General features: G+C 40.4%; 1 protein-coding gene across 1 annotated transcript; it reads right to left on the bottom strand.

The window, feature by feature from the left end:
- Positions 1 to 13047: 13047 nt before the first annotated feature.
- Positions 13048 to 16690, bottom strand: IFNG (interferon gamma). Its single transcript, XM_030002952.1, has 4 exons — positions 16510 to 16690; positions 14471 to 14539; positions 13929 to 14108; positions 13048 to 13212 (listed from the first exon to the last, which is right to left on the bottom strand). The coding sequence occupies exons 1-4, from the start codon at positions 16630 to 16632 to the stop codon at positions 13087 to 13089; spliced, it is 498 nt and encodes a 165-aa protein (XP_029858812.1). The 5' UTR covers positions 16633 to 16690; the 3' UTR covers positions 13048 to 13086.
- Between the last annotated feature and the right edge of the window lie 7785 nt (positions 16691 to 24475).

Genomic DNA, 24475 nt, shown 5'->3' with positions numbered 1-24475 from the left:
CCAAACGATAGATGCTGCTTCCTGTACTCCACTGGAGTAGCTGTTCCCAGTCTTTCCTGACTTCTCCCTGGCCAGACTCATAGTCAGTATCCCAAACTCATCCAACAGTTAACTGCCATTTTTTTGTTTCAACATCTTGGGTTTTGTGATACTTCCTTTCCCTACCTGTAGCTTCATCTGTTTAGACTGAGGATCTTCCTCTTCACCTGCTGCAACTTGCTGTGGCGGTTTCTCAAGCTACGTTGTGGATTCCTGTTCTTGCTCTTTTTGTAGTTTATAACCTTCACTCCTGTTTCTTAATAATCTCATTCACAGGCAGGCATTCAGCTTTCTCTCTATGCTGAGGAAAATCCACTTCACCCCTTGACTTGTCTTTTTCTACCCAAACTAAAGTCCCTGTGGTCTCTCTATGAATGACCAACACCAACTTCAGTTCAGTATGGTCAAATGGAGTCATACTTTTCTTCCTAAGTCACCTCCTTCTAGATCTAAGCTAGCAACCTTTCATCAGGCCTGCAAGTCAGGTATCTCCTTCAGGTCAGCTCTCTTTGAGTCCTCACATCACAGTTGTCACTGAGTCTTGCAAGGTCTACAGAATGTACAAATACACCGCCACCAAACACAACACTACTTCCACCTACACAGTTGAAAATTAACAGCCAGGTTTTTATTGTATCTTCATTTTCATTCTTGTTCTCCTCCAGCACGCTGCTTCTGGCCTTGAGTGATGCAGTCTTCTTATTTACCCTGGTTCAAGATGTTTCAATCTTAGTTTTCTCGGTGTGTTACATTAACCAGTTTGCCATCCCCACTGCATCCCTCAGCAGATTTCCCTTTCTCCTTTGTGTCAAAATCTACCTGTATGCATTGGCATGGCTTTTTACCCTCCCACTCTTCTTCTGTGCGTTGTAGAGATGTCTTCTACCAGGAGACCATTTTTCTTCTGCTTCACACATTGAACTATATCATGGTTATACATAATTTCTAAAAAAAGGTCTGGGTTGTTTTAGAACCTAATTGTGTCCAGTTTCCAGCAGTATGAGAAAGTGGACAGGAGTTTCCTCACTCACCTACACATCTGATGGCTTGGTATAAATAATCAGCAAATACTGGTCTTACTTTGGGGATAAAAGTCTTGTAGGACCTTATGTCTGCTTCAAATTGGTCTTCTAAATTCAGTGCTACCATGTTTCAGTCAAAAGCTCCTGAGACAAAAGTGTATGCATAAGCTGGTGAGACCTACCAGGGTCCTATGAGACCTACCATTTTTCATATATTTTCTTGAAATCTTTGGTAGCAACCCCCTGGATAAAGAGTGCATTTATTTGTGGCAGTTGTGCTCATAATACAAAGTCACCACTGGCCTCTTGTACATGCTGTTGACCCCACAGCCTACTATATGCACAAGACTCAGGAGCAGCCTGTGGTTTCACTAGATCTTTTTTCTAGCAGAAAAACCCCTCACAGAACTGTAGCCTCTGCTATGGGGAAATTGGTTAGCCTCATATGGCACACCCCGATCATGTTTCCCAACAGCGTAAAGCTGAGGCAGAATACCAAAAGATTTAACAACTTCTAGCTGGAAAGTCCTGTGTCTAAAAGTGGAGAACATGAGGTCACCCCTTTTGCCTCAGGAATTCAAGAAGTACTACAAGAAATTGAAATTTTCTAGCCAAGAGAAATAACCAATTCAGTGAATCTGTGATATTTTCTAGAACTTTTTCATTAAGAGGGGAGTGGAAAAATGAAACACAAACCTCCCAAGGTTTCTGTTGTACCTATAAATTTCACTTGTAAATGATCTCACCAGCCTTGTTACCTTCACTTTGAGATATCTACCTTACTATCTATCTCAAGAGGAATACGAGTGTAATATTAAATATCTAACCCTGATGCATGAGTAACTTGGAACGAAAGAAAGTAAGAAAAAAGCTCCCTTTTTATTTATGTCCTTCCCAAAAGTGATCACAACAAAACATTGTGACCCAGGGCTCCAGCTGGGAAACTCCAAATTCCATCTTAAACAAAAGTAAACGATTCTTGCCAGGTAAGCTCTGGCACAAAATTTAGCTTTTATACAATGTAAATTAACAAATCTTAAAATTCTGCAAGAATAATGTGTATGTATATTCCCACAGCTTCTGCAGTCCAGTTTGTCATCTCTTGGGAATCCTGTTTGCTGAGCAAACAGGTTTATTATAGGATGGTAAGCCCAATGCTGCAGTGATAACTGCTCAAGAATGTGAAAATGAATCATTTGGAGCTGAAGTCATACATGTAATTACCGCTCCAGCTTAATGGCATCCAAGTGAACCAGCCTAGAAAATAGAGAATTAATTAAATTACAGACATAAATTGTTTTATTACCGTAAGATATTAAACATGGGTAAATCAATGTGTGTAGGTTTCCACTTATGGAAAAATGTTATCTTCCTTGGAAAACAGGTGGAGGCAGGAAAGGAAGGCTTGAGGAGCCAGATGGAAACGTTCAATGAATTCGGCCTCTCCTGAGGTTGCAGGCACCGAGTATGGATGCTGTAATTCTCCACACATGCTCCTCCGTCTACTCATGGCTGTGAGGTGAGCACTCACAATCGCTTTGCACCTAAACAGGTTTACCTCCAGCCACATTTGCCTTCTCATTCTTCAGCTGAGAGAACCTGTTTCCATGAAGTTTGTTTTCCCTGCCTTTCTACATCTGCAATGCAGATGTGTCTGAGCAATTTTTAATTACCATGGGTGATATCCCTTTTAATGCATTTTTTTAAAAAATCTGATTTTTAAAGAATACGAACCATTAATTTTTTCTTGTAAAGCATTGTGAACCAATAGGTGATACAGTATCTCTCTATGCCCTTGTAGTAATAATCACCCTTGACTTGACATTAGCCACTCCTTTTCACTGTTTTCTTTACTGTCTTGGAAAAGTAACCACAAACTGTTTTTTATTGCCATATTTTTTATGACTTTATTGTCACTTTGCTTTTATGAGTCAGCCATAGCCCTGTTCAATAGCCCTGTGACTAATTTAGTGCCTTTTTTTCTACAAACAGCTACACCAAAGAGCCCCTAAATAAGATCATTTAAGTGCTACTTCAATGCGCTGCATTTGAACTCTTTGCTCCTTTGCTGCAAGCTGTGCTCACTGCTTAGCTTTGACCACAACTGAGTAAGATGACGGTGGGATTCATTCCTCTTCTTAATAAAGGTTTGTTCTCCTCAAAATTGTTACAGTTGACTAGACCATCTCTGCTTGCAAGCGGTCCAGCAAGAGCAGGTATGTAATGCTATATACTAGAGATATGCAGGGAATCCACAGCTCCTTTGAGCCATACCTCGCTGTGAGCTATGGTAGAAGTTACCATCCACTTCACAAGGTCTATGGTTTGGTTTTCTGTTGTTTTAGCCAACTGCGCAAGCTGAAGGCTGGTGGAGGTCAGAGCTGAGCTGCGTGTGATGTTCCTGGCAGGTCCTTTTTTGCTTAGCCCAGAGGTGACTTTCTGTCCACACAGCTCAGCAATTCTTAAAATTGTGTGTCTGGTGGAAAGAAAATTTGGCTTGCCTCTGGCACGCTGAGGCAGATGTGGTGATACAAAAACAGGCTATCAGATGGTGGTACTGCATTGGACCTTTTCTTTTGAATTTTGTTACTTCCCCTCACCACAGCCTTCTCAAAGACATGAAAGCTAGCATTTCCTTTGCAACAACTTTATTTAATGGTTAAACTCAAGTGTATAGTCCAGGTGCTAAGTATGAACGAATTCATTCTGCTGCAGAAAAGTTGGGGTTTGGGCCAGTTGCATGAGTGTGTGCATCTCTCAGTAAGACAAAATGTTGTGTGCCTGTACTTTGGGGTCGCAAAGCAGGACTATAGTGAAAAGGAAATTTATCTTTCTTCTTGGGCTAACCCTCAGTCAGACATTTTTAAACTCCAGGCCACCTATCCACTCTCAGCCTTCCTGTGAATAGCAGTGCTTGTGCTGGTATGTCAGAATAGCAAAAGCTGCTTTGATGCTGAATTTGGTATCCATGTCTTTGCATATTCCTGTGGCTGAGAAGGCTGAGAAGGCAGGAGGACTCTTCTAACTCAAATAGAGACAAACTGAGAATAACTACCAGGAGGAAAACAATAACAGTAAAAAGGAGCAAAACCCACAGACTTTCCTATGAAGATAAAACCAATTAGCTACAGATAAGAAATAGCCAGACAAGAAGTAAAACTCCCACACTTAATTGTTAGACTCATTATTTCTTATGTGGGTGAGTAAGAATCTCTCCGATTAATGGCTACTATAAAAGATGAAAGGGACAGAGCGTAACAGTGTCAGCTCAACTGAATTAGCTAACAATATTTGATAGGAGCTTGCAAGGTGGTACTAAGTTTCATAAACCCAGTACGCAAGTGAGTGTGATAAAAATGAGTAAAGAATAGAGAGAAGATGAAGATGGTAATAATAAAGTCAAATACTTATTTTTTAGAAACTGCTAAAGTGCATTGGCTGAATGATGTGCAGTCTTCTTAAGATACGCGGCTGAGGGTGGCGAAAGGTTGGTTTGGGCTTTTCTGAAAATAGACACGCATGTATTAATACAAACACCCATCTGAGAGAGATTTCCTTTGTGCTCAACCAGAATTATCTGGGTCACATCTCGTGGGAAGCACTAGGTCCTGAAAAGAGATCTGTAAGAAAGGATGAGTTTTGGCCCTATTCATCGGCTCAGGAAGGCTGGGCTCTGAAAAGGGCCAAGCAGGGTAAAAAATCAAAGAACTTTCCTGGCAGTGGGAGAAAAAGAGGGCCAGGTGACCAGAGGGAAAAAAGTCTATTTACAAAGAAGTCACAGGAAAGCAGTGGAAATTTGAAACAGGAACAAGGACTGAGGAGGAAGGTTAAAATCAGTCCAAAACCTTGCTCATTTTCCTATCTGAACCACTAAGTGGATGATCAGCTGTAGCTCATTCACTCTGAATATGAAGCCAGAGGATGTACTGGTGAGCACAGGCACCAGCAGGAGCAGAGCTTCCCATGTGGGAAGAGGGGCAGGGCAGATGTATTTCATATTTTGTCCCACCCAGAGGCAAGTGCTGACTCAGATGGAGATCCTGACTCGGTACTTCCCAAGACCCCTGCCACATCACTGTGTTGTGCTTTCAGAAATGCCCCACAGAGAAATGCGCACAAGCACCTTGTCCTGGAAATGATAGGTCGTGCTGACAAATAAGTCAAAAAGAAGTCTATCCAGTATTAAAAGTGTCGTCTTGAAAATTCTTCTTCTGTATTGTCAGCCATTTTGTCACACAGTTTCAGCAAGTTTGTCAGAAAAGCCCCTTTGGAGCAGAAAATGGCTTAGCAAAATTGAAAATATGTGAATTGATGTTGTACATGGTCTAACAAAATAAAAAATATGTGAAATGAGTGCTGTATGGATAAAAAGAGGGCCTAGATCTATTAAACAATTGTAGAAGAAGGACAGACCTTCAGACTAGAGCTATTCCTTGGCTCTAGTCAGAGTCTAGAAGTCAGACAGCCCTTCCCACATCCTCAAAGAGCACCTCTGGTTTGAGACAGGGCTTTCAGTAGGTTCCACGGGTAGTTAAAAATCATTTCTGTAAAAAGTGTAAATGAAACTATATTTGGGTTTGTAATATTTTTTAAAAGGTTTTTTTAATGGTATGTGAAATGCTTACTGGGAAGGAACTTCTATCACTGGATAGAAACTACTTAGCTGAAGTGACTTTTACTTTTCATCTGAGACTCTGTTTTTCTCTGTGCAGGCTAAAAGGTACCTGTTTTGTCCATCTGTATATAGCTTATTTTGGAGATACAGGCACAAATACAGTAGAATTTCTTCTTTTAATTGCTGTTCTTTCCCTACAGTATGTTAATGTAGCATTTGTGTGGTTGGTCTATACGTAATTTTAGAATTCATAAGAACTCTCTGAAAATGAAGAGCTAGCTTACTAAGACTAGTTCAGGGTTTTAAAATGAATAATTTTTTCCATTTATATCCATGTCACTAGCCACTTGTGATAAATACCATCTCAGAAGTATACCAAGCTATTTTTTGCAGGGTTCAAAAAACAAATAATTTTTACAAAGTCTATGGAAAAAAACAGTTGCTAGGTAGGCAACATGAACTTCACCAGCTGGGTAGCACATATAGACTTTCATCACTGCTTGTTTGTTTCAGATAAGAAATCTCAACAATTTGTTAGTTCATACATCATTTTTCTTAAACTTCTCTGTTAATCTAAACAAACTAAGAGAACAAGCGCATGAATGACATAGGGCAAATGACAGCATTTTATATGTTTTCGACAAATCTCTGAAAAGTACTGTAAATATTTTAAATTAATTGTTTTCTGGTGTTTTATGTACCTTGAGAATTTTGTCATTTATCAATAAATTATGGCCCTTCTATGAATTCACATCCATTTTATCCCAAACATTCTTCTACTGGGCTAGACAAGGGAAAGGACTTTAGCACATTTATTTGTAATCAAAACCAAAACAGTTTAGCTTTACAGTGAGTAATGAAATCTTCCCAGCATTAAGTAAAAGGTGTTCTCTGAGTGTCTGGAGTGGCCAAAAGAGAAGCGTGATTCAGGAACCAAAAGACTGCAAGGCTGGACCATACAAATGAAATAGAGCCCATGGTGTGTAGTGGATTTTCACTTTCTTCTTACTTCTCAAGACTGTATACCAGGTGCAGCTGTGAGGAATTTTGAGGTTATTTAGGGAAATGAAGAATATTCTCAGCAAATAATATGAACACTGGTGGTTCTTTTTGCTACAAAATGTTGAAAGTGCAGGATCTATACTAAAGTCTCAACCTCTTCTATAGTCTTTCTTTTATTACAGTCATTTGTTTGGGCCCACCACTCAAGGTAAAAATAATTTAAAAACCCACACCCTTATATCCATATCCAGAATCCAATTACCCAATTCAAATCACTTTTAAATCCAAAGAAATCTTTCTATTGGCTTTTGTGAGTTTTTAAATCAATCAACCTGTAACAGAAATCTCAAGCAGCACCAGCTGCACAAGGAATTACATACTTCAAGTGAACAGCATCCAACTGGCTTTTCAGTAGAGATAGTAAAGACCTGCACATGGTCATTGCAATAAGTTGGGTAAGGCTGAGTTCTTTAGCATTTGTTTAGCCTAGTAGCCAAATTTTCAATTCAGGTAAGTATTTTAAACGTTAGTTGCACCGGTCAATTTAGCATTATGGTTCCTTGAAATAGTGTAGTCATGTAAATACAGCTCGAGTGGGGAGGAAATATTTTATAAATCCCTGAAAATAAATTTTTAATTGATAGAAAAGCATTATTTACATAGTGTTTCTGTTCAATGGTCCTTCTAAAGATGAAGCTAAAATGGGAAGTCTAAATTTGTTCTTATAAGAATGTAAATCATTGACAGAATTAATCTGTGGAGGAGGACACAGGATGATAATTAATCTGTGGAGGAGGACACAGGATGATAATGCAGGGAGATGTGAAAGTGGACTGAGGACAGAGTTGTGTGTGCCCTACAGGGAGAGACGCCAGTGAGCAACATCTGGTGTTTGACTTTCAGGAGCCTATAAGAAGGGTGAATGTAGGGGAATTTCCTTACCACTGGTGACATTAACAGCCTGAAGACAACATAAAATTGTGAGTTGTGGAATGACTTTCCTTCAAAGAGTCATTGGCTTTGGGTTCATTGTATATGATGATACACTTTTCAAGAATACTTTTCTGTGGAAATGATTATGCAAATAGATATATTTTATTGCATCTTGTTTAATAACATAGATCCAATCTGTGAGAAGTACTGAGTGCCATTTACTCCTGTTAATAGCATCTTCCAGAAAACTGCCAGCTCCTTACAAGCATGATCCTATAGGCAGCACACTGGAAAGAATAGTGTATCCAGATAGGAACACAGAGACATCCTCAGCCATCTCTGAACAATATACTCCTGTATATATCATTGATCAAAACCTGTATGCTGTATCACATGTGCATGCTGTATATCTCCATGCACTCTGCAGACATATGACTTAAAAGGAGATCCAATTCTGTACAGGACCTGATACTGCAAAACACTAAATGTGTGCAACCAAAAGGTCTTGGAGTGGTTATAACTCACAGCACTAGGTTGATTTAGGGACCAGGTTTACCTGACTGGCTTGCTTTCTGTTGTGTAAGGTCAAGGTAATCTCAGACCTGTGATCTGGGGGAAATCTCGCAAACAACACGTTTGCCTGGGAGGTAGCAGGGAACATGGCATGATGCAGGAGGTTCCTACCGCCTTTGTGCAACAGGGAACTGAGCCCTCTTTCATTTTGATTTCCCTCTGGCATGATGTGACCACCGTTCAGCCACAGTTGGTTTTGCCATGGATCAAGGAATGGCCCTGCTCAGTTCTGCTGGTAAATTTTTGGCATAGAGCTTCCTTATTGCTTCCCAGGAGGAGTTTGCTCACTGTGAGAGGGAACCTTGGAAAGAAAAAGAGTAAAAGAGGAAGCTGGAAGACAGGTGGCCTTATTTTGCTATCTTGCATCAGGACCAACTGCTACGTAATGCACCCAGAAGTTGTATTTGTTGCTGTTGCTAGACCGTTACGCTGCTCCTCACCTACTTCAGCAGCCTACATACATCCCATGCATTGCAGAAGTTGCTGTTATTACTTCTCTGTCCCACACAAGACAGCAGAGAGGTGAGAGTTTTTGCATGAATAGCTATTTTGGGCTGAAAATCCCACACCCGTCTACCACGTTTGGGTTTTTTCCACCTCCAGAAACTTTTTAGACTTTTTTATTATTCCTGCTTCCCACTGACCAAAAAAAACCCCCATGGTCACTTCTAGACTAGTGGAGGAAGATGACCCCAAGGACAGATTTGAGCTGACAGCCTTCACCCAGGACTCCTTCAGGACTCAAGGGTGAAACAGCTGAACTACAGAATGTGGGGTGTGGGGGATATAACCTGCTCTTGAGTCTGCCCCTACACCAGGGAGGCACAAAGTGGGCTTATTGGCTATTAATCTTCTAAAAGGCCTTAGGGGAATCCCACAAAACTGCAAACCAGGAAGGCTGACATCCCTACCACACAATACCGAGACAGAGAGGGCCCATGGATAAATGTGGTGCACAAGAGAAGAGTAAATACGACATTTGTGACAGGATATACCACACTTCTTGGTTATACCAGAGTTTACTGAAAAGCCAGAAAATACACAGACAAGGGGGAGACAAAATAGCATCATGTCCTTGGATCTTCAGAAGAATTTCAGCTGAGTCTCACTATAAAGCTACCAAAGAAGTTAAGCTATTACATTATAAGGAAGTCCTCACATAAATATGCAACTGGTTAAAAGATAAGAAATAAGGGGTAGGAATCAGTGAATGGGTTTTGCAGTTAAGTGTGTTCAGCCATGAGGTCTTGCCTGGGCCCTGTGCCATTTAACATAGCCATCAGCAATTTGGGAAATGGGGTGAACTGTGAAATAATTAAGTTTGTTGATGTACTAAGTTATTAATATTAACTTAGTCATTCATATTCATAATTAAGTTTGCTGAGGTACTGCGTTATTCATATTAGCTTAGTCATTCATATTCATAATTAAGTTTGCTGATGTATTGAGTTATTCAGGATAACAGAGAGGAGATCTGGCTGCAAAGAACTATTAAAGGACTTCAAAATACTGACTGACAAGGCGATAAATGGCAGATTAAAATCAGTGCTGATAATATGCAGGAATAGAGAGTAAGGACGGAATCAATATGCTGCAGAAGTGATGCATAAACCACAGCGACTTTCTGAGACAATGCTGTCTTTTCTTTTTATTTTTCCCCTTTCTAATTTTAACTACTAGATAACAGATAATATCTTTTCACTCCTGTGCATGCACATCTATTAATTCTCTCTCAGGTTGCGTAGCTGGAAAAAATTGTGCTGGCCTTCAGTAAAAATGTCCAACGTTTCTGCTATGTTTCTCTTTGGAAATATTTAGGGTAGCCATTAAAATTCATTTCACACTTAGATTTAGCTTAGCTGGAAATGCCTTCCTCACTTGGATATAGTGAGGAATGACACAGAAGAGGAGATCCAGGACTCCCATGGATGTGAGAGAAGAGATGACAGGTTTTCATGTTAAAAGTGCTTCACCTCATTTGTATGGTATACAACCGAGGGGAAAAAATATCGTCTTGCGGAGGCTGATTTTTATGATGTTCTTCTCAAACACTATTATCACATTAACAGAGCAAAGTGAGGAATGATTAGTTCAGCAGTTTATCTTAAGCACCCTGTAGAAATGGGTCTCACAGACTTACACAGGGAAAACTCAGGGGGAGGCCAATATGAGAAAAAAATTATTTGGATTCCTTTGAGTCGTTAGGTAACTATGGCAGCACTGGTGAATCTCTGCAATGTCTGGAGTCGGATTTAACATGAAAGGTTTAAAGATGCTTTAAAAATTTCCGGCTGGAAATAAGGATACTTTGAAATAAAATACAATAAAAAAAAAACCAAAAAACAAAACCCAAACAAACAAAAAAAACCCAAACCACCAAACTACTGAAATCAGAGTGCACAAACACATTTTGCCAGCAGTGCCAGCTGCTACTCCATCTCCCAGCTGCTCATTGCCTCCCTGCTGCTCTGCCTCTGCTACCCAGCACTGGGATGAGAAGAACCTGGAAAATTACGTGACTGAGCAATAACGTCCCCCAAAAACCCTTGCTGGTTTGGGCCAGATTTAATGGGTAGCAGCAGGACTGCATGGGACAGCACAGCACAGCACAGAAAATGGCACGGGCTTGGGTACACACAACTAAGGCAGCATGGATGGGTAAATGTTATTCCTGCTGGATGTATAGCAATGGCCTTAATTGTTTTTCCATGGATCCCTTTGGCAAGGTGTGGAAGGAGAGTAGACTTTTCAGTTTATAGTTTAATAAAGTAGATCCTAACCACTCCCGGCTTTAAATTCAAAAAATAGAGTATTAATTTAACCAGGAGTAGTGGGGAGACATACTGTCTCATTGCCAATGGCTAATGAAACTTTAACCTCCCCTGTTAGGTTTTTCATTTTCCCTTCTCTTCTCTTCTCTTCTCTTCTCTTCTCTTCTCTTCTCTCTTCTTCTTCCCTTCTCTCTCTCCTTTTCTCTTCTCTTCTTTTCCTTTTCTTCTTTTTTTTTTTTTTTTTTTTTTTTTTTTTTTTTATTATTTTTAAATAGACGTTGCTACAGCTGGCTTTGCTTCCCTGGAGGACAGTTAGTCTTTTTTAAGTAATACCTCATAAAAGAGCATGTGCGCAGAGAATGGATTGCCTATGTTGAATGCATACCGGGGCTTCTCATGCTTAGTCCTGGCACAGGAGGAATCCCACAGAGTTATTTCACTTGCATCTCACGTGCGTACGCATGTCTGTGATGAGTACAAACAAGAACAGCTGTTTCCTTCAAAATCAGTTCAAGTCTCCAGGATTACTGAGTCATTTTGTTATGACTGTAAAATGAGGATATGAATGAAGGTATCTTATACCAGGGGAGACAGCTGGGCCCATGGAAGTAGGAACTGCTGCAACAATTACAGCTAAACTCATTGGGCTTATTACTAAACTTAGGGCTCGGTGGGGTGCTATTTCTGGAATTTGTTGATTCAGCCAAAGTTCAAGGGGGAAATTGGAGGTCCCATGTTGGCAGGAATCCCAAGGAAAATCTGCCCCATTCCCAGTCAGCCCAACGAGTCTGGCCCCAGATAATTTGCTTGGTAATTTGCCTGAGGACCTGAGAATTTGGAAGCCCCACCAACTCTCCTCCCCAAGCCCATGCCCAAACCCAAGCCTCTGAGACTGGCCAAAGCCCGAGCGGCCCCAGGCCTCCAGCTCGTACCACCCACAGAGAGCCCAGCAGATGGGCTGTCCTCCGTCTAAGTTCCATAACTTTGACTTGCAGAGAAATTTGGAAGTGTCTTTTATTTTAAATCAGAGTAACAACAAATTTCAAATAATCAACACCTTCTTGTAAGCACAATGATGTTTCCTCATGCAGATACAAGCAGAACTTGAAGAGCTTGGGAATCTTAGACCCTTCTGCCAGATTTTTTGAAAACATTAGCCATTCCTAAATCTTGGACAGGCAGGAGGAAATAAAATAGGTTTCTATATATCTGGGCAGGGCCATCTTTTGTGACAACATAGAGCAAGATTAACATTCTACTTTTCACAGAGGTTCTGGTGAATAAATATGCAAGCACACTTTTTTTTTTTTTCATATATTTAATATCCAGATTTCAAAAAGCTTCCATTGAGAAATCCAAAGTTTTAAATAATATTCCAGTACAAAAATATAGTCCTTGAAATAAAAACTTCCATACTACTTCCTCCAAATAAATAAAATTACATCAGACACATTTAAATGATTCAGTACAAAAAAATACAGAACTTCTCAAAATTGGTGAGTTGAAGTTAAGTCAGTGCAATAGAGTTAGTCACATTTCCTGGAGTTGCTAACTAGCCTGGCCTCCTAGTAACTTCAGTGCATAACAATAATTACCAGCAATTAATCATCAATCCCCTAGTTCAGAAAAGTGCTTCAGCATCTGCCTATCTTTAAGCATGTCTATTTGCTTGATTTGGATATAGATATGCTTAGAAGTAAGCAGATATGAAAATGTTTTCCTGAGTACAGAAACTTCCCCATATTGGTGCTTACATCTCCATGCCAAACAGATGAATGATGAGACTAATCTTATAACATCCCTCTCCCAAGACAGCACCAGATGGAAAGCTGGGTACCGTATCATGTCATTTCAGGATTTCCATATGGAAACTAGGTAAACATTGCCTCATTCTATATTTTCAGGTCAACAAACATATAACAGATAGACAGGATTTTAAGACAAAGTCATTTCTTATATAGTAGTAGGAGTTATAAATACTTTGATTGGTGTTTCTTTATAAATAATTATTTAAAATACTTAAATATTAATAAATAAATGTATAAAAACTCAATAATAAGATTGAAATTAAAAAATGTGCATCATAACAAAATTCGCCCAATAACTCAGTACAAAAGGTCATATGATGTCATTAGCATTTGCACCTCCTCTGAGACTGGCTCCTTTTCCTTTTGAGAGAAGTTGAAGTCTCCACCAGTTTTTGTAAGACGCTGAACAGCTCGTTCGCAGCTTTGCGTTGAATTCTCAGGTCGCTCATCTGTTGTGAGTAAGAAACAAACAGAATGAAGGTCATGCCAAGAGCTGTCGTTATTTACTGATCACATCCTACAGGCTACACTGCTACCAGGGTAAACCAGCTGGACATCAGCGGTTTCCAATTACTCTCCTACCTAATTCCTACAACAAAGACCCACTTTGTCACAGATTTTTGTCTTCCACTTTCTGTGCTACTTTGCAACGTGCCGCAGACCAGCCATATTCTGTGAAACGGAGCTATTCTGTAGTTACTGCGATGATAAATGAGTTACCCACAAGCAGCCAGCTCCACCGGGGTATTGGCTGCGGACCTCTGCAGAGGTCGGTGGTTCGTGCCGGTGGCGCTCGCTCGATAAGCCAAGTCCCTCCGAAGCCCGCGGAAGCACGCCGTAGCCGGGCACAACTTTCCCACCCAATTCCTAAACCACAAAATGGCCTCGGCGGTGGCAGCCCTGGTGGGCAGGCGAAGCGGCAGCGCTGCCGGCACCTCTGTGCCAGACTCCGGCAAGACTCAGAGAGGGCGGCCCCCCCCACGCTGACACCCCACACCGCAGACCCGCAGCAGCCCCTGCAGCTGGAAACATTGGGTTTTCCAGTGTGAACTCAGCCAGACGGGGGTTACCAGACGGGTTACTGAAGCATTATTGGCTTGAGTCACACTCAAATCAACTGGAAAATATAGTGTCATGAGCCTTGGAGGCAGAGGAAGAGCCTTACCTGAACCTTTGAGAGGTCCATGAGGTCTTTCACCTTCTGTAAGCCATCAGGAAGGCTTGCTTTCAGAGTATAGAGCTCCTCGACTATATGCCTGGTGTGCGCCTTTTTCTCGGCAGTTTTTTCAAGCATTTCCAAGTACATGGAAACAATCTGGCTCAGGATGATCCTTTTTTCATTTCTCTGTTGAAAGATACAGTCAGAAAGAAAGGTCTGTGAGCGCACATCAGCAGGAAAATGAACGAAGCTAAAATGCAGCACACGGGTTCTCACTGCTGCTTGAAACAGGATGATAAAGAAGATGCTGCAATTCATCTCCTGGGCTTGGCTGTACCTCACGATCAGTTCATGGTGCAGTATAAAGCACCTTGATCCTTATGGGAAGCATTTTTCTGGGGATTGTTTTCTCATTTCCAAGCTACCGAAGCAGTCTCTGCTCGTGTTTGTTTTACCCCGGCTGGTTACGCTGGCCCTGGGAGCTGCTTTGTACCAAAAGTGCCCCGCAAAGCGCCTGAAATGCTTTGTCATATCTGGTTCTGACTCACCTCTGTCCAGTTTATCAGTTTATCTGTAAAAATAGGTCCACCGTCAGCTACGTCTGAATGACTTGAGTTCTGCAACAAAGAACAAACATATCTGTTATGCAAATGATACTTATCAAAAGGCAAATTTGTGTTCTCTATTCAAATGAGCAGTAAAAAACAGAGAGACGTGATTTTTGCACCACTGGCCTATAGCTATTACAATGCTTTCACTTCTCTAAGCACCAAATCGCATTGGATGACTGCCTAGTACCAGAAACGGCATTAGTCTGCTTTTCAATGTCTTCTCCTGCTACAACTCATCTGAATAGAGACATTTAGCACCATCTATTTGACCAAATGCTCCTTGCAAGTTTTGGTATTGACAGCTGAAAATTAAACTTCTTAAGCATAGCAACTGGCTAGAAAATTGTCAGATCTGATCTTGGCATGTCTTCTGGTAAGTCAAAGTCCACCCGTACGTAGTCTGTAGCCTTGAATTTATCCAGTCTTAGTAAAATCTCATATGGAACAAGAACAAATTAACTTTACTAGAAAACTACAGTTTGTAGAACTGGAGAATAGCCCAGTAGCCCACAGTCAGGCATGGGGATATACAAGGTTAGTGGGCTACTGAGAGGCTTGCAGGGACAGAGTTTAACCATCAGATGTTAGCCACACACTGTGGCAGATTCTAGGAAACAAAGAGCAATACAATTCTACCAAGGAAAGGTAAACTGAATCATTTCCTCTTCTCTGTGTGTCTTTTTTTTTTTTCTTTTTGTATACAACAGTCACTATTTCCTTATTTGTCTGCTCAGTAATTTAAATATAGTGAGTGCAAAGGGAAAACTTGCAGGCTGACAGAAACCTTGTAGGCTGATTGGCCCCCCCGTGCTGAGCACATCGCCAAACCTTGTTTTGCTGTTCTTCTGAAAGGTGGGGAGCACCTGCTGTGGACCAGAGTTTTTAACAAGAGTGCAAGAAGCTCACCATGGCTTAGGATCTCTCCGACAGAGTTATATATACTTTAGTGAGAATCTCTCAGATCTATGCTAATGACAAATTTAAGATATAATGCCAATTTTACAGCCAGTTTACTATTAATCTGCAAACACTGAAGTATCACACTAGGCTTCTTTGTGTAATACTTCAGGGTGATTCTTTGACTACTAAATTTCAACTTTCATATGCACAAAATTCTGACAAAATCAGAGCTGAAGATAGGAGCAGACTCCTGCAGTTGCTTTCACGCATTTAAGGAAAAAAACCCCAAAACATACTGAGAATAAAAGCTGTTAATTAGAAGTGACTCTATTGTAGATCTGTTATCGCTATGACTAATCCCAGCTGAAATCAGCTGTGAACTACTTTAATACCTCTTAGATGAAGATAGGTAAATTAACAATACAGTTATCAAGTTATTAAAATTCTGTCTGAAAAGAAGTAATATCATGCCAGATAACATTCCCATGCCAGATCATAGTCACAGATATGGAAGCAGAATGGCTGGAGGATGCAAAAGAATAAACACTAGGAACCACCTTTGGGCAACACACTACTACTACTACTAACTACCAGATGCATTTGTTAAAGCAAAAGTTCTCTACTTTGTTTATGTTGCTAACTAATACTAAATCCCCCATTAACTTTACTAACCTAAAACTAAAAAAGTGTCAGTAAATTGCACCTGAATAGAATTGAATCAAGATTAATTCATCCATCATAAATTGCATTAAGATTTCTTGTTATAAATTATTCCATGTAATCAAAGGCTGAATGGAGCTAGGAGAAACTCTTGTGAAAGGAAGACTGTCCCTGAAATAAAAGCAAACTACTACATTAACTATGACTATTGAAAACTGTATCATGTTACTGAAAGAGGTTAGCAAAACCAAAGAAATTGTCCATATTCTTGTTTAAAAAAAGATAAAACAAAAAAATTTGTTCCATGGTTACCCTCTATTGGTACACATTGAGTATGTCAAGCAGTGCTCAACTCTGGACTGTAGCTGAAGCACAAGCAGAAGGAGAAGAGAAATGCAGTAGAAGACCATACTTACAAAGTCAGCTTTCAGTTGGTCTATATCACCTTGAAGTTGGGCAAGAATTAAGCTATTTCCAAAACGTCCAAAATAAATCATGATGACAGACAGAACAAGCAAGCTGTAGGTCTGGCAAGTCATTGTCTTGGTGATGGTTCAGTTAAAATGCTCAGATAAGTTCTGGGAGATGTCAGTTCTAAGAGCAGTGAGCTTCAACTTCTAATAGTTAAATCTTCTATTAGAAGAAAGTAGACGAATGAACTTCATCTGCCTGTCAGTGGTATTTATACCTGGTCTTGAAATTTTTTATTTCGTCATCACAGCCTGTGTATATTTAGACAAGATAGTGTTAGATAAGAACACTTCGTTTTTGGTTAATCAAGGGAATCCCTCGAAAGCATCTTTGTTAAAGCATGGTCCTGGAAAAATTTTCAGTGGTTCGTCAATGGGTAACATTTACGTGGCAGATTCTGAAGTTTCTTTCACATGTGGTTGGGGAAAAGGGGGAAATTATGATACTGATTGAGGAGTATGTATTGTGGCTCAAGCATATGCTTACACACTATCTGAAAAAAGATCATATCGTGTGGTTAAAGGGTCAGTGTAACAATCAACTCATTTCTGGTATTCTTTTAAAGTAACCACTGAGATTGCCATGGTATTCTTCAGACTCGCTTAGAGATCTAAATGCTCTCCCTACTGCTGTCCTTTTGTGAAACACTATTTGCATTCTTTCCATGGTCTAAAGTGCATTTCTGCTGCTTTCTCATTCTTTACCTCCAGATTCAAAATAGACTGAGGGAAAATGACATTCCAGCATGGTTGCAATGGTGATGCATATCAACTTCCTCTATTGCTGTCTACTACCTGCAAAAGCAGAGTATTTAGTACTCAAGACACTCATTTCTGCTTGGCAATAATTAAAATTCCCCACCTGCCCATTCATTTGCACTATGTGTTTAGGATATGAAAACTGAAAGACATGGATGAAAAAAAGCCCAGCTCAAGAAGACAGACAAGATGGTCTCCAAGAGCATACAGACCCCTGAAACAACTGTATTGAGGATAGCTGGGGAAAAGGTTTTTGTATAGGAACCGAACTCTGCTTTGACGGATATCATGGGGAAGGAGCTTACTGTGAAGAGTCTGATGAAGAAATTAGAGTAAATTCAGGCTGTAATATATGAATGCAGGGTAGGCAGGAGCCTACAAGGGAAAGAAAGGAGGAGCCCATAGGGAAAAACAAGAGAGTATCATAAGAGAGCACTTGTGGGCTCAGTTCACACAGGCAGCAGTGAAGGATGTCTGTAGCTCATCAGAAAGAGATGAGAATTAAACTGGCCACCAACAGGTATAGTTTGAACTCTCCAGCACAGCCCTAGATGGTTCTTTGGGTGTTCCTTGCAAGAAGCTGGCCCCTTCCCCAGCAGCACCTCCCATCTCAGCAAATGACCACTAAAGCTATCAAATATTTTTTATCTGCAGCTTGAAAGAGGACTTCCATCTGTGGAATAGATCTAGCCTACTACTACCATTGCAAACAGGGAATTGCCATTTTGCAGAGACAAGAATCAGATTTCACCAGCAATTGCTGAACGCCCTGGGAACAGCAGTGTAGACAGATTGCACAAAAATTAGGGCTGTAATCTGCTTGGGGTAGTAGCACTATGCAATGCCCATCTTGGTTTTAGTTCAGGAAATTAAAATTGATTAAGCAATAACTTGATTGCTGGAAGTGTTGACATGGAGGTGAGATGATAATGCTATTCAAGGATGCTACAAAGCACTGTAAAAAAAATGCAAAGTTATCATGCTGTTTGTGTTCCTAGATTTGCCTTTCCTAGATGCTGAATGATCATGAATCATCCCATTGCTCTATGCTTCCATTTTCTTACCTGCAGAATTGGATGCTTGACAGTGGCCTCCTCTGAAAGGCAGAGGGGTTGGATTAGACAATCTTGAAAGGTCCCTCCCAACCCAAACCACTCTGATTCTATGATTCTATGCTAGAAATTAGAATCATAGAATCATTTAGGTTCTAAAAGACCCTTAAGATCATTGAGTCCAACCATTAGCCTAACACTACCAAACTATGTTCTTAAGCGCCACATGTATACATGTTTTAAATACCTCCAGGGATGGTGACCAAATGGAGGTCCCACCAAGATTCAAAATGGACTCACATTTCAAAGTGGACTCACAAATGTCAGCACACTGAACAAACCTATTGGTAATGTTGAAACATCTGGATTGCTTTGCAAGGCAGCCACAGTCAAATGGCATGTTGTGGCACAGCTAAATGTAGTCTTATACATACAGGAATACCAAGAGTATTCTGCAAGGTGAGAGATGCGTGCTGAGGCACATCAGGTGGCCATGAGCCTATGGAGCAATTCCTTGGCAAAATATTGGAAGGGAGATGTCAAGTGGCAGAAGGAAAAGGATTCCTGTTACATGAGTTACAAGAGTTCCTACACTCTTTATGTTGTCAGAAACATACAACTGGAAGAGGGACTAGGTCATCAAGCCCAATTTTTACTGTTACAGGTCCTAATTTGAGCAGTGCTTTTCTGTTGAATTACTAGAGAGTGTGCAAAGAAGAGCTGCAAGTAAGGAGTTTGCAAGAGATTCTTTACTCAAACAGCTCAGTCTTCTTAATATGTTGAGGATGAATCACAACACAACTGAACACAACTAATTGCTGTAATTATCCAGCCAGGCAGAAGATGTAGTTCCAGGAGCTGAAAGATTAAGTCGGTACTACTGCCTTCCTCTGCAGAGAACTATTCATCCAGAGTGACTGCGCCGGGTTAGACTGCCTTGTTAAGCCTGTCAGACACGCATCTCATCCAAACAGGCTGTACGTCCCAAGTGACCTCCCTTTGGTCTCCCATTACAAATAAACTTTTAAGAATAACAGGAGGATGAAATATCAGAAAGAAAGGATTTTTCCAACTCACCTTTTGTAGATCCTGCTTAAAGTTTTGGAGGTTTATATGGCTAATTTTGCCACTAGATCTCCTCACCTTTCAGAGGAGGCCACTGTCAAACATCCAATTTTGCAGGTAAGAAAATGGAAGCACAGAGCAATGGGATGATTCATGATCATTCAGCATCTAGGAAAGGCAAATCTAGGAACACAAACAGGGTCTCCCAGTCCCATTGTGGTCCTTTGCCCACTAAGCAGTGCTACAACTATTATATCATAAACTGAGGCAAGAAACTAAGCAAAGAGCAAAGAAGAAGAAAGCCATGACGTCTGGCCCTGTCATTTTATCTTCTGAGTGCAGGTCTGATTCCCAGGTACCCTCTCCTGCCTGTGGAGAGTAGATTCAGGCCTTCTACTCATCTCCACATTCAAATTCTGACACAAAGGGTTGAATGTTCTGTGGTATATCATCAGCTGGAGAGAAATGTATTCTAATACAGAAATATAGGATCCCTCTTACAAATCCTTTACATTCAAATAAATGGCACCATGTTAATGTTGACATGCTCGTCTCATAATGTTCTCTTCTATTGACACACACCATCACCTCTCTCCAAATCATTCTGAAACTAGGCAACAGCCTACAGCAGATGGTCAGAATGTGAGGGTCTTGAGTCCCAGGTGTCCCGTGCCCCTCCCAGCCCTGTTCTGCTTCCCATTCCACCCAAAAGTGATGAAACAGATCACCGTTGTCCGGTGTATGTCTTGTTGCCCAAGAACCATGAACAGTCAGGTTGTGAGGAAGGCTCAGGTTCAGATGGCTCCTCTGCACTGCCTTACCTGAGCATCAACACAGCTACAAACAAAATAGGGGGTATGCTGCAAATATCTGCCCTTTACTAGACAAAGCCAAGGGCCTAAGAGCATCCAATTTTTTATCCACTTCCTTAGTAGATATCTATTGAGTGCATGCTGGAGGGGACTGAACACTCAGCACTAACACAAGGTCTTTGCCTGACCACTAGTCCTAATCCAGCTGAAAGAGACGCCAGAATACTATTGAAAAGTCTTGTGTTGCATAGAATTGGTGTGGACCTTCTGTGTGGCTCCATCTGTTCCAAACACGTAGGAAAAGAAACCAAGGAAGGCATTTTTTCATTTTGCTGCCTGGAAGTCATCTGACTCTTCATGCAAAGCAGAGGTTTCACACCCTTCTGTTCATACAACACCTTACACCGATTACCCAATGATGTCCTTGCAAAGTCATGTCAAATTTCACTATGACCACTGACTAAAGGTTTTTCCCTTTCATTTTTTGTTTTGTGCATACTCGTCAGCGTGCTGGCTGAGTGGTTAGTAAGGAACTGCCTTTACCAGCCCAGCAGATCTCTGCCAGACTTTCATTTCTCTAAAACTCAGTCGCTTCCTCTATTACCACTCCCCAAGGACAGCAGCTCAGGGTTGGAAAACCCTCTCTGAGTTGTCATTCTGACTTTACATCACACTTTACCTCTTAGACTCTCTTTCCTATAAAGCAGCAGAAATAATTCCTTAGGTTCCTCCTTCACAATGCTGGCAGGGGGGTAAAGGGTTTAAATCATTAAAGTTTGCATACACATTGTACCAGTGCTATGTAATTACTAAATACTGTTATTCATGTTACCGCTATCGGAAAAATAGATGTCTTGATAATCAGGCTTCATGTCTTCGCAACTGAGCTTTACAAACACACTGTAAGACTAACATTTTTCTGTACCACAGAAAAACCCCACCACTCTCCTACAGATATGGATATGTTTCGTCAGTGCTACACATTATGAAGGATGTAGTTGTCTACTCCTTGTGACCACTGGATCTCCGTGATTTAGAGGATATTTCCAATTATTACTAGGGATAGTGTTGGCACAAACCAGCTACTTTGTTTTATAAGAAAAGAGTTTCAGGGCAGGGAGAAGTTCTGAAATTCTCAAAATGAACTTTTTTGACATTTTTCTAAACAAAATACTCTATCCTGCCCATTCCAAGCACTTTTTGGAAATGCTCTTATTTGAGAGAACTGGAAAACCGTTTGTACCATCTGAAATATGACACAAGGGAGACCCTTTGGCCTCCATTATATACTCCTGTCTGCACACAATCGGCAATGGGATAATGTATATTATTGATCCCTCTTTCCACCCACAAATTTTCTCATGCCCATTAGCTGCTGAGTCTTCCAAAGAAAGCAAAGGAAGAGAAAACTAACACCCAGTGGTGTTAGACATGTAGAGAGACAGATGTCCAGATAGATAGTGAGCTGATGGGTACAACTTTAAGTGATTAGAGTGTAAGTTCAAAATTATTAAAATCATGATACCTTGACTGACACAAGACATCTGTTTCATACTTCCCTTCAGAATTTCAATTTGGTAACCCCTTGCAGGATGGAAAAAAATTTATAGGTTGGGAAAACCTTTCTTCACAAGACACTAATGATTACTTTCTGAATTAGTAAGAGGAAATAACTACCCCCTCATAGTCTGAGTACTCATCCATCCTGTAAGTAAGAGTTCAAGCTTTTGCCTTGCCCAGGAAGAAGAGGACAGCTGTGAATAGCTGTTCTGGGCTCATCTTTCTCACACACTACTGTGGACTTTTTGGCCACTCCTAACCATATGACTACCATATGTGCTGTCCAGAGACTCCAGTAATAGCATGATATGAATATTCGGGACTCGTGTTAAAATAATTTTCTGGAGCATATGGAGATGATAACAATTATTTTTCTCAGAACATCTGTCCCCGTTAGCAGCAGTTACTGTCCCTGTTTATAAAAATGAGCATAATGCTGTCTCCTTTCCCTTTCCCTGAAAGACTGTTGAACTGATGTATATGACGAATTCTGAGACTGGAGAGAAGGACCTATAATATATGTTTTCTCATTGCTGATTGTGCATGGACAGCAATACGTAATGGAGACCAAAGTGTCCTCCTTGTTTCTTGTGCCATATTTCAGGTTGGTACAAACTGGTTTTCCAGCTCTCCAGAAAACACAGTCCGCATGTATGAATGATTAAGAAACTATGAGCTACCAGTGGGACCTAACCACAAGAAAGGCAGGTGCAATTCTAAAATGCTATTTTTCTTGTCGTAAAGTATGGAAAACAATGATGGCATTGTAGAAGACAGTGATGGACAAACATGGTGTGCGTTTTTACTCTACGCTTCTGCTGTTCAGAGTCTTTTCATGTATCCAACTCCTGATTAAAATCCGTTACCCATAAAACAGAAGAAAATTTCAAATGTGATTCAATTTTACTCTAAGTCCATATCAATGGAAAAGCAGCACAACTGTCGGCACAGCAGCAGCGCAAAGTATGGCTGGTGTTGCATAAAAAACCTCCTGTGCTATAACCACAGAGTGTCTACGGGTTTTTCCACATAAAACCTTTCATTTTCACCAGCTCTTCTTCATTCTTCCAAGAAGAATAAAACACATACTCTTGAAAGTTTTTTGTTTTCAGCACCATGATATCCTTTGGAGGTACTGTTGGTTCCGAGCATTATATCACGAACCTTACAGTATTTGTTTCCTTTTTAAAGCCCCAGCTTCTTGTCTTATGTGATTTCATGAATCTCAGGATTCATTTTAGAGCTCTTGGGTTGGAATTTTTTTCTAATCAGTTTTTAATCATCATGGTTGCAGGGAAAAGATTGAAAACGAGAACTTCTAAAAGCATAATAAGGCAAATAGAAAAAATTACAATTTAAATGTAATTGTTTCAAGCTTCTTCCTAAAGACCTTTCAAATACTCCGCCTAGGCTTTGTAGGCAGTAGTAGCACTGACAACAGTCATACTGTTGATTTTTAATGTTAACCAGGCAATGTTATCAATCCAATGCTATCAGTATGACATATGGACCTCAGATAACGCACTTCATGCCTTGGTGGGTGTAGTGTCTTCTACAAAATAAAGATATATTTTATTAAAACAGTTCTCCCCAAAGTGATCTTCCAAGGTTTTCTAATTCTGCCCTAATAACCCTGCTCTTCATAAGACCAGCACACTAATATTTCCATTGGTTTTAAGGTAACATTTTACTTCACTTTAAGAGAACTAATGCATTAAGAAAACAGTCCCACTGTAATTTGGCCTGACTGTGTCTGGTGGTTCTGACTTTCTGCTGTTTCCTGTGAATATATATGCATATGTCTACCTTTGCTGTACCTTAATAGATAGAAAAAACTACACATATTTTGCTCACAGTGTCTTTCCCCAATTCCCAGTAAACGAGAGTATGTTTTCCTCTATACATTAACTCTCCATGCAGAGACCTCCAGCGTTTTCACAGTCTGCTATTCAGTTTCATTTTCATAGGATCAGATCCACCTTCAAAAGAAGTCAAAAAGCCATCTGAACTTCTGCATCCAGGTATCTATGATAATACCTCACTTTTTGCCTTTTCAAAAGGACCATGTTATTTTTAAAAAGAGAAGACCAAAGGACGGTAGTCTGGGATCAGCTGCCAGTTTCTGTATGTGCTGGGTCAATCCACTTAGGGATCTCCATTGACCTCATCAGAGGCCAGCTTGCAACCTCCAGAAATAGCATGGACTCTGCTGAAAATTAATTGCAGATTGATAACATCGGAAATCATAGCCCCCAGATCAACCTAATACTTTCCATACATTCTCAATACTATATCCAAATGGTACTTTTCAGACTTTCAACCTGTCGGTGAGCCAGCCCCACTCATCTTCCTCCCATTAAGTTTACCGAATTTTCTCCACATCTTGGGTTTTGTGATTCATTCCTTCTCCTTATGTTGATTTTCTGTGTTGTGGGCTTTTATTTGCGTTGGAGTTTTTTGGTCTAGTTTTTAGCAAGGAATTCAAGTGCCATTCAAGTTTACATTGTAGTGTTGCATTTATTTTCACAGTTTAAGTACCTTTATCGTACAGACACATTTATTGTTGGAAATTAATACTCATATTTAAATTTGGAGGAAAACACTAGTGAAAGTAATCCTGTAGTGCTTTAATTTCTTATTGAATATTCTAAGTTGAAATGTGAG

Source organism: Aquila chrysaetos, chromosome 26 (assembly GCF_900496995.4).
Source record: "Aquila chrysaetos chrysaetos chromosome 26, bAquChr1.4, whole genome shotgun sequence".
Classification (NCBI taxonomy): Eukaryota; Metazoa; Chordata; class Aves; order Accipitriformes; family Accipitridae; genus Aquila; species Aquila chrysaetos.
Note: the sequence above shows the minus strand (reverse complement) of the source record. Positions and strands in the feature narration are given on the sequence as shown.